This window comes from Crinia signifera, chromosome 4 (genome assembly GCF_055691185.1).
Source record: "Crinia signifera chromosome 4, ASM5569118v1, whole genome shotgun sequence".
NCBI classification, from domain to species: domain Eukaryota; kingdom Metazoa; phylum Chordata; class Amphibia; order Anura; family Myobatrachidae; genus Crinia; species Crinia signifera.
In genome coordinates, this window is record NC_139220.1 from 142035560 (window position 1) to 142047070 (window position 11511).

The window sequence follows — 11511 nt, forward strand, 5'->3', positions numbered from 1 at the left end:
GGTTGGGTCAAAATAACACAATTAGCAAGAATCTCATCATTAGGCCCTGCCACCTACTGTATATGGAGGACAGCAGGTTTTCTGTATATACGGAAACAGTGTCTACTCTTCTGTGGCTGCGGGGTAGTACCACAAAAAACGTGTCTGCCACAGGATCCAAAGAGTAGGCAAGTATGGATGTACGTAAACCATCCATGTTTAATTTAAAATGACCCCGTTCAAACTAGAAACATGTAATGCACAATATTTCTCTCATTCCTATAAAGCTGGGCCTGATTTATAGTTCGACACTACTGGAATGGAGAAAAGAACAGTCGGTATTGATGTATTTGAAAAAGATCTCCATATTGTGGGAAGGAATTTGTGGAACAGTTTTGGGGATTTGTTTTTGTTGAGCAACTTTTCTAATGTATGTGCAGTACAATATATACACACAAATAGATATAGTTAGAATTATATTTTTTACCTGAGGCCAAGAAGGATGCTAACAGTAGAATCTTCATGTGGAAATACATGGATGTTTTTGTATTCCTTCTGCCTGTAAAAATGTAATTACATTATATTTTTTAAATATAAAAATAAAAAATAGGTCCAGAATGCTATCTTTGAAGTAGGCATCCCCACTGCACTTTGTAGGATGCATACCTCCCAACATGACCCATGCCTGTAGGGATACAATACTTTGCTCCTGGACTTTCCTCTTGCCATCACCTGTTTTTGAACAGGTTAACTAATAAGAAAGGTGCTTCACCACAGGTGCATCAGAACTGATGCTGATTTGAGTTCAACCAGCTATACCCCTGTTTATGCTGAATTTTATCAACACACCCTATACGTTACCTTGTAATTTTTTTTTTGTTTGCTATGTGCGGCGCTGCGGACACTTTGTGGCACCTTATAACTACTACGTAATCTAAAATTAAGAGGAAAGCACAGGAGCAGAGCACAATGTCCCTCCTGGAGAGGGTCATGTTGGGAGGTATGAGATGTACCTGTTAAGGCCCATATACACTAGTCGATTTTGAGCTGTAAGCAGCTCACTTTTTTTGAGTTCTTTCAGATACAATCAGGGTACTTGTGTAGTTTCACGGCGCCCACGCTGCGGACTCGGTGGTTAGCCAAGCTATCTAAATTCAACTCCATGCCAACATGGATAGTGGAGGTATGAACTATCCATGTTGGCATGGAGTTAAGTTACTTTATTTTACATAGTTTGTGGTGAGCGTACAACCCGGAAGTAGCACAGCGCCATGCTGGCGCCGTGAAACTACACAAGTACCAAAATCAGCTAGTATATATTGCAGCGTAATGAGCAGTGAGCACTGATGCGTGGTTCCGCATCATTGCCAACCGCCGCTGTCTGTCACCCTGTTTAACAAGATGAGTGAATGGCTTTCCATAGTCTAACTATAAGAAAGCAAAAACGCCCAGAAGTGGCCTATATGGACCTTTCTGTAGGCCTGAATTATTTGGGATGTTTCCCTGAATTGTATTTCCTCCTTCCCTCTAGGTGTCACTCTCTGCCTGTAGTCTGACTAGCAAATTCTATTCTGCAATCTTGCAGGTTGAATGCCTGATTATGAGAAGCTGTGGCTTGCAACTGGGAACTGCTATTTATGTTCTGCTCCCAAGCATTCTTGTGCAGATTAGTCTTTCTATGTGACTGCTACACAGTGCTTTCCTGTATAGCTGGCCTTGCTCCAGGCATCCATGCATTCCTTAGTTACTGTTTGCATTCTGCTCCTGCATTGCCTGGTTAACAGGATATCCTGCTTTGTCTTCATTCCTGTCAGGCCGGTTTCACACACTCCGGCTCCTGCCAGACGTTGAAATCCCGCACGGCCAGGGAGCCGTGCCGCACACATTAGTTGTGAACGGACACTATTGTGTCCATTCACACAGGACAGCCACGGCCCGGCCGCACGGCTGCAGCCGGATCCCGCCACTGGAAGGGACGGCTGCCGGGCTGTGGCCATCCCCTCCATGATAAACTACTGTGTGCGGCACGGCTCCCTGGCCGTGCGGGATTTCACCGTCCGGCAGTGTGTGAAACCGGCCTAACTGTTCAACATGGACTTTTCGGGTCATTTAAATGAAAAGTAAGTCCTGGCTTTCTTTTCATTACAAACAGAGGAAAATTAAAATAAAATTTGATGGTGAGTAACCATCGAATGATTTTTCTTTTGTGCGGCCGCATGCAAGGGGTTGAGTTACCGTACACATCCCCTTGCATGCTACTGAGGGGATTTGATTGGCCAGGGGGAGCACTGATTACATACACAGCCTAGCGAACAGGTCTGAATCAGGCCCTCTATACAGCTTGTGGCTCATGCAGTCCTGGTAAATGTTTGTTATGTGGGCACAGTCAGATAAGCAGAACAAATAGAAACTCTAACTTTTTTGAGTTGTCAATCAATATTGTTTGTGTATTATTTATCTGTAACTGCATAGTAATATTTCTTCAGTGTTATGTACTATTTGATAACATTATTAATTTCAATGAGCCGAAAGCAGAATACAATGCTGTTGTAATGATGTAGAAACTCAAGGGACATCTTTCCCTGGACTCACGGATTTATGTACACAAGCCGGTGTCCCAGCTGGAGCCATCTCTGTGTCCTAACTAACCTCTCCAAGAGGGATGAGGCTGCAGTTTCCATGGCAACACCTCAATCCTAACAACCCAGTGACCCAATAGGCCATTGCAGTGCCCGCTGTCAAGCTAATACCAGCCCTATTCTTACATGCCACTAGGCATTTGCCTTGTTTTTCTAAGGACCAGCTCTGATTTAACGCACAGAAGGACAGATTGGTACTTATGTAGTATCTGGGCGTCCGATTTAGAAATCGGATCGCATCGCATGCGACCAAATCGTATGCGATGCGATGGTCAAGATTTTTCCATAGGATTCAATGTTAAAATGGTCTGAATCCATTTTAACATAGAATTCAATGGGAAAAAGGGGTCCTTTTCCTTTCCCCATTATCCAAGTGGGCATGGAGTTGGATATAAACCTGTGGCGAGCGTAGCGAGCCACCGAGCCCGAATCGTGGCGAGCGGACACAGAATACTTTTTAAGAAATATGCGTCCCCTCGCGGGGCACGCTTCGGGCTCGGTGGCTCGCTGCGCTCGCCACGCTATATAAATACAACTCTATGCCCACTTGGATAGTGGGGAAATGAACAGGACCTTCATAACATTGAATCCTATGCAAAATCGCATCGCATCTGATTGTATGCCTTAAGGTAAGGCGTACAATCACAAAATCGGACGCCCAGATACTACATAAGTACCGACAGATTTACTAAGCTTGAAAAGTGATAAATTGGAGAGTGACAAACCACCAGCCAATCAGCTCCTAACTGCCATATCATAAGCAAGCTGGGTTTTGTAAAATGATTGGTTGGTGGTTTATCACTTTTCAAGGCTTGGTACATCTCGCCCAGAATAATCTATGTACTGTATTAAGGGGGTTATTCTGATTCACTTGGAAAGGCACAGTCACTTTCTAATTGACAAAACCTTGGGGTTTATTCTAGTTCATTCTTTCTGACAAAATCCTTCTTAGATGGACAAAACCATGTGCACTGCAGGGGGGCAGATGTAACATGTGCAGAGAGAATTAGATTTGGGTGAGTTATTTTGTTTCTGTGCAGGGAAAATACTAACTGCTTTATTTTACATTGCAATATAGATCTCACTTTGAAGAAAAACCCCACCCAAATCTAATTCTCTCTGCACAAGTTATATCTGCCCCACCCGCAGTGCACATGGTTTTGTCCATCTAAGAAGGAATTTGTCAGAAAGAATGAACTAGAATAACCCCCATGTGCATTGCAGGCAGGGCTGATGTAACATGTGCAGAGAGAGTTAAGCCCCGTACACACGGGGGAGATATATTGCTCAACCATATATGGCTGAGCAATATATTGCTGAGCAATATTTTGCTCAGTTTCTCCTTTTCATCAGCGACCAGAGATGGTCGCTGATGAAAAAGAAACTGCCGGGGGGAGCCCGGCAGTGGAAATCAGCTGGTCGCAGGAGCATGTTCCTGCAACCAGCGATCACCACAGGGGCAAAAACGGGAGCGCGCACCCGGTGCACACTCCCATCGCGGGAAATATGGTCGCTTTCCCGCTCCTGCGACCAGCTGATTACCTCTGCGGCTCCCCCGGCAGAGGTTCCTTCTCATTAGCGACCATCTCTAGTTGGACTGTTGCAAGTCAAGCTGGTGCTTGTGGTGGCTGCATTCAATCAGGGATGTAACTAGAACTTTGTGGCCCCATAGCAAAATCTTGAAAGAAGTACCCCTACTGTTATCATTATAATGTTCCTTAAGGTGGGGGGCATTGTAGTGAGGATCAAGAGAGAGAAAGGGAGGTGTGCGAGTACTAGTGAGAGGAGGGGGGGGGGGGGACATAATGTTATGCCGAGTTTGGAATTCACTTGGCAAATCTATGTCACAGCAAAATAATTTGGCACTCAAAAGGGTTAATGACAATACAAGAGTATCAGGATATAAAACAGATATTTAAACAAGCATTACATACATTTATCATTAACATGTAGAATATTCTTGGAATGGAATTCTGCTAATCATTAACAGATGTGTAGGACAAACAGATCACATACAAGCTTACTTTCTGAAATAATGACTTTAAATATATATACTGTACCATTAACAATTTTCTTAGATACAGAGCAAGAAATGCAACCTAATGTAGTTGATAATTACTGCATAAGTAATGTTAGCACAAGATTAGATGAAAAATTTCTATATAATGCTTGGGTACAATGAGCCATTTTTCTATACAGTATGTCACAATGCAAACTTTATACAAATACTACTTCTGTCATTTTTTTAATACAAGGCAATAGGATAATTAGCATAAAATAAATAGATAAACACATTAGTTATGCCAATGTCTGAGATCATTTTAAATTAATAGAAATGCATGATGAGGCCATAACCAATCCACATTAACCCATCCCAAGATTGCATAAATACAGTATCACCGAAAGTCTCTGGGTGCATAAACATTACCATAAAATTTAGCAGAACAAAAATAAAATTTTAAGAACATGAAAAATTTCTATAATTTTTAGGGAGAGAGGGAGAAGGAGCGAGCAGGAGTGACTACTTGATAACAGCACAGGACGGGAGGGGGTATAGATGGACAGACAGCACCATAAGGGGGTGTGGATGGATGGAAGGTGGGTTTTGGAAATATTTGCTAAACTGCAAATGGATTTGTAGCTGTGAACATCCTGTCAGCACCGGGGTTTCTTGTGTTCCCGGCTGTAACCGTGGTGGACCAGTAGAGGGCGCTGGCAAGCAGAAAGCAGGAGATTTGATATATGACATACACGGGTAACCTGGGCACAGCAAACCAGAGGTTGGCGGAGACCAGAAGCAGGGGCGCGGAGTCTAACGTGCCAGCGGTATTCACCAGGGAGTCCTGCAAGGAACTATGGACTTAGCTGCGTCTGACAAGCAGGTCACGGCCCCCTGCCCTGGTCCTCTGGACGCAGGTTAGGACTGAGGACACAGAAGACTTGAGGGTATGTCTTGAGATGGCCTGAGCCGGGGATGCCAGTGAGCAGCCTGGGAGCTGCGAGATGGCCTGGGAGCCAGGGATGACAGTGAGCAGAGTAAAAAAGAAAAGAAGTGGTGCTGATGTTGATGAAATAATCACACAAATATTTAATGTTAATTAAAACAACATTGCATATGGCAATTGTATACAAAAATACAATAAAAAAAAATGTACAATGAAAAAAATATAATAAAATTGCAATAAAAGTCAATAACTGGACCAGAGGCTGAATAGAGTGGACCCAATTGGTAATGCTTGAAAAGGGATTGGGTAGCTGAGAAATTCAGATTGCCCTGTGGGCTGATAGTTAACACTGATGGCAGTTGTCATCTAGTTCCAAAGATTGTAGTGTGAAATGGTCCTCAAATGGATGCGACTGTGGGGCCACGGAGGGTCAAGACCCCAATTGATGTGATGGGGTTGACAGCTGGTAAATGGCCGCAAAGTGTCTCACGTCGCTAGAGGCTCCAATAGGAAAGGCAACCATGTGCAGGTGTCCTCAGGGTTGGTAACTTTTAAGACCGGCTGGTCAATGGTCTCAGTTGTATGAGACCAACCTTGATTACTGCTTGAGGCTGTAACTGTGTGGTGCCAACAATGGTGCGCCGCAGATGCGGGATGTTAAAAGGCTGTTTGGCTCTCAGGGTGGGAAAGAGCAGCCCAGGATGTTGGAAATTCTGAGTGGTGGGTCCAAAAGTGGTCAGCTTATCCTGGTCCAGGCTGAAACCTAACGCGTTTCGCTGCTTGTAGGAGTGCATCCAGATGACAGTGAGCAGCCTGGGAGCTGCGGGATGGTCTGGGAGCCGGGGATGACAGTGGGCAGCCTGGGAGCTGCGGGATGGCCTGGGAGCTGCGGGATGACAGTAGGCAGCCTGGGAGCTGCAGGAAGGCCTGGGAGCTGAGGATGTCGACCTGGGAGTCATTGGTTATAGATGTCCATAACCAGGAGGATGTTTGCAATGTCTCTGGGGGCACTTCAGTGCACAGTCGACCAGGGATGTCGGCAGCAGATATATATATCTGCGACAAATACTGTAGTACAGCAACTGGTGAATGTCGGAGAGGGCACAGGTGGTATTGGTCACTAGAAGACGGCAGTAGCTGAGAGTCGACCTGGATGTTGACAGTGCCTGTCGACAGATCAGGACTGAGATGCAGAAAGTCACTGAATGATAAAAGCAGTTTGGTCTGGGAGCCAATGGGTCTAGCCTGGGAGCTAGCAGGGGGATTGCTAGCCAGTGCCAGCGGGGTTCTCTGCTAGGGATAACTTGCTCACTCAACCGCAGTAATGGAATTAGCAGGAGTCTCTGAAAGATGAACGGAACCAGGTAAGTAGCAGCAGCAGCAGGACACATGGAGATGGTATCGCTGGTAACACTGGGTAGCCAGGAGCCTTGGGAACTTCTCTGACACAGGAGTACACTTAGGGAACAGATGGAAGCAATTGTTCAAGGCAAGGAAGTTAGGCCCAAGGCCTGATCTATATCCCCCTTACCTGTTTGTGATTGGCTGCAAGCCGCAGCATCAATCAGAACCAGGAAGTGTCAGTGTACACCTTGGTTCTGCTACAGGTGTACAGGTCAGAGTTCAGACCAGCGGCCAGTGTCATTGGTTTACACAGTAGCTGGTCACCGGTGTCATGGCGGCCATACTGCATGGGCCTGGCGAGAAACTGGCGAGGGGCATCGCCAACTGCCCACGGAGGCACAGGGGGCACAAGGGACATCACACCATGATCCACCACCAGAGGTGGCACAGCGTGAAGGTAGGGGACGCGGTCGCAAATGGGGCTGCGCACTACGGTTTGTGACACATCCATTCCAACAGCGAGCACATTACTTTTCAGGATTGATGTGAAGGCACCGATGGTGGCGCAGGGTCAATGTAGGAACTAGGGTGACCAACTCATCTCTTTAATCCGGGACACATATTAATTACACAGGTTCTGTGGCTGGCTTTCACCTGGTTTTAAACTGCCACACCTCAAGACTCCATTTAACCTGGTTTTAAACTGCCACAGAACCTGTGTAATTAATATGTGTCCCGGATTAAAGGGATGAGTTGGTCACCCTAGTAGGAACACTGATGGTGGAGCAGGATTGAAGCAGAGACACTGATGGTGAAGCAGGATCGATGTTGGTAAACCGTTGGTGAAACAGGATCGATGCTGGGACACCACTGGTGGAGCAGGATCTTTGTGGGGACACCGATGGTGAAGTGGGATCGATATTGGAACACCGATAGTGTGGGAAACTGATGGAAGCCAGGGAGTGCTGTACTAGGACAATAGCACCAGTCTCTAGGAAGAGTGCTATACATAATAGCTAAACAGAGATGCTGCTATCCTGAGAACAACATAGCACTATTGCTGTATTGGTTTTCCAACACTTTTATAGCAGTGACAGATAATAGGTTATAGCAATCAGCTGGAGCCCAGGATGCTGAGGATTGGCTGTAGAGTGCTCATGTGACAACACCAAACATGGCATGTTTGAATTTTAAATGGAAATCTGGCTTGCTGCAAACAGGCATATGGCCTGTCGTAATGGAGGTCCACAGAGAGCTGAGACTGTCATCTGTAATACCCATATAGGCAGTGCTGGGTGACCTCTCAAGAGATTAAGGGCCAGATGCACTAAGCTTCAAAAGTGATAAAATGGAGAGTGATAAACAGCCAGCCAATCAGCTCCTACCTGATATTTATCAAACACAGTCTGTGACATGGCAGGTAGGAGCTGATTGGCTGGCTGTTTATCACTCTCCATTTTATCACTTTTGAAGCTTAGTGCATCTGGCACTGAGAGAGCACCGAATTCTGTACAAGACGCAAACAGTGCAGCTAACTTCTGACTTTGCAGTGCTAGCCTGGAGAGACACCTTAATGGTAGGAATGAGTGTTTAGTCACCCGGGTCATGACAACTACATGCCGAATAATAGAACACACACAGCCTAGTGCCAGCCAAATTATAACTGTGGACTATAGCAAGGCAGAGGTGAATGGGGTCAACTGCCCTCTGGTGGCATAGACCTGTGGCCTGCCTGAACCTTAGATCCAGTCTAGCACCAACTGTGGTGGTATAATGAGGGGGGAATTGGATATCTCCTCTGGAGATGCAGTGCACACTTTTGTCAGGCCACACCTAACAGCTTAAATAGCCCTTACTGGATTGCCATGTTCTCCAGTGATGAAATGCCACACCACATGGGTGTGTTCAGCAGCATGGAGACCTGCTTTTGAGGGGGTGTGTCAGTCAGTAAGGGGCAGGGCGGACCCAGCCAGACCCTCCACAATTGGACTATTGAAGAAGAACCAAGGTGGTAAGTGATTCAGATGCTTGACACGGATTGATTTTATGCCGGGATGATGACAAGGCCATGCATCTTAATTTTGTGCGTGCGCAATTGTCCCGCAATGTATGTGTTGTGTAAGACAATAACTAAAAAAAAAAAAAACTGCAGTCAGTGTAACTGAGGGGCAGATTTATAATCAAGTTTTATCATACACAATGAGTTATCATAATCATCAAGTTTTCTAACAGTTGTTCAAGCAAGTCTGCTCCCAACTGTCATTTTTCAAACATATGACAGTTAGTATTGGCTGGAGTGACATTTATCATATGCAATAAGTTTTACAACTCATTGCCAATGATAAACTTAAAGTACATAAACCATAGAAATCAGATTTGCATTACAATTTCCACATCATAGACTGGTTGGTAAAATAAAAATGTATTTGGACATAAATTGTAAGATGGGACCTGAGATTTCAACTAGCTAAGGGTCTCCACAGGTTTAATCTGCCACTGGTCACTAAGTACAGTATAATGGTATACACATATATGTACAAGTAGAATGAAGTCTGACAGAGATCTGATCACTCAGCAGCCGGGCTAGGGATTAGCGTTCTTGCTTTTATATTTACAATCACATTTACATACATAACATTGCATAATATACTGCACATACAAATACACTAACATTATTATGTATAAACCTTTTTAATGTTTTTTTTTTATTATTATTACATTAAAGTAAAGTCAGTGTGCTATAAATTTTTGCTTTTTTTTATCCCCCAGCACCTAGATTTTTTGGGGTTTGCATACTCACTTTGTCCCATGGCCTCTCTTTTAAGAGGCATGCACGGTCCCAATGATGCATGGTCACCAGCATACCCACACAATACATAATTGGGACCAAGGATGCCCCAAAAGATGGACGCAGTGGACACCAGAGGACCAGGTGAGTATGAAAAAAACAAAAGATATTAGGAAATCCCCTATCCGAAATGTTCCTGGTCCCAAGCATTTCATAAAAGGGATACTCAACTGCTATTAAAAATATGTAAAATGTGAAAACATTGTTAAATAAAGTACGTTATGAGTGCTGTCTATTTACCCTTGTGCAGTATTCGCAAGCCTCCTGTTATAGGCTTCACCTATAACAGCCACTGTTCTCTGTTGAATTAGGTCCTCCAGTTACTGGGGTCTTATAGTGGACAAAGGGACAAGAGGAGACAGTGCAAGGAGAGGAACAGAAGATCTTACTGAAGGAGCTAAGACTGGAAGGTGGAGTCCTACACCTGTTTCCTGTACTGGGACAGTATGCTATGGACAATAATACCCCAGATGGGAAATAGTATAGCCCGGGATGCAACAATGCACAACATAGTAAAGAATGTAACAATGAATGCAGCAATACACAGGATGGTAAATAATAGTACTCTAATAATATACACAAGTGCAACAAGACACATGATGCAATACCATTACACTCTTGCAATATTCACAGGTGTAACAATGATGGATTACAAAGATACTCCAGAAACTTAGCTTTCACTGAGGAACACAGGACTGGGACACAGACTGGCAAGGCTCAAACCCCCATAGGGGCGCAGGTTACCAGACCAACAGCACAGACCAGGATCAGTTAATAAGACTCTATAACCGCCATAGAGTCCAGGGCAGGCTGGGTGATATAGGGAGCAACTCCTAATGAGAACCACCAGAAAGGACAAGTCCCCTAATCACTGCAGGTGGATAGCCAGACACACAGGCAGAGTGCTGATGGCCTAATATGTGCAAGGTGAGTGGATACACAGCTGCAGCTAAACATCTGAAATAAACTGCAGCCTGGTATATGGAGATAATGTGCTGATGTGCTGTATTAGCTAAAACTGCACACAGAACACATACAGGAATCAGGCTGCAATAACTCAGACTAGCCAGAGGCAGCTCGTGACAGTACGTTCAGCAGAAGTTCATAAACAACTCATTTGGTGATAGTTTATCTTTACTCACAGTTAATTTTATCCTGTTGGAAGTCTTCCTTAGCATTCAAGATATCAGAACTGGGAATATACAGCACATTACCTGTCTTATCCTCGCTGTATCTTACACATACAAACTAATCCAACTGGTTGTAAAAAAGGGGAAGGTGAGCACAACCTTTATAATTTCACTTTCACTTTTCAGTTTGTGCAATATATAATACCATGTAAAAACAATCTCTCTTGTATGTTTGTGTGTATGCATGCAGGGGCGGATCCAGGATAAAATGACAGGGGGGGCACCATGATAAAAAAGGGTTTGGATGGGGGAGGGGCGGTGTTAGTGGTGCCAGTGTACATGTTAAGAGAGCAGCAGGAGAGGGTGGGAATGGAATTAAAAATAGGCCCTGGCAGAGCGCCTCTCTGCCGGCGTCGGCCAGCACAGGGGATCTAGCGGTTACCTGCGCTGTATGAGATGTGCTCACTAGGCTTGCCAGGGATGCCGGGGACAGAGATGCAGCTCGCGGGGACAGTATGTGACTACGCTGCCTGGCAGGGACACTACACTGACTACGCAGGGCTGCTGCGGGGACACTACGCTGACTACGCTGGGCTGCCGTTGGCCTACGCTGACAACGTAGCTTG

The 11511-nt window shown here is 45.0% G+C and overlaps 1 protein-coding gene across 2 annotated transcripts in view; it reads right to left on the reverse strand.

Annotated features, from left to right (window-relative positions):
• LOC146074492 (myelin-oligodendrocyte glycoprotein-like) overlaps positions 1-11038 on the reverse strand; it is a 29234-nt gene extending 18196 nt beyond the window's left edge. The window contains exons 1-2 of one of the 2 annotated variants that reach the window (XM_083182635.1): positions 10898-11038; positions 467-538 (exon numbers count right to left, since the gene is read on the reverse strand). In XM_083182635.1, the coding sequence (XP_083038761.1) occupies positions 467-515 (49 nt within the window). In that variant the 5' untranslated portion in view covers positions 516-538; positions 10898-11038. Of the gene's footprint in view, positions 1-466; positions 539-2571; positions 2638-10897 lie in introns of those variants that run through there. The other variant, XM_083182636.1, reaches the window with a different exon arrangement.
• Positions 11039-11511: the final 473 nt, after the last annotated feature.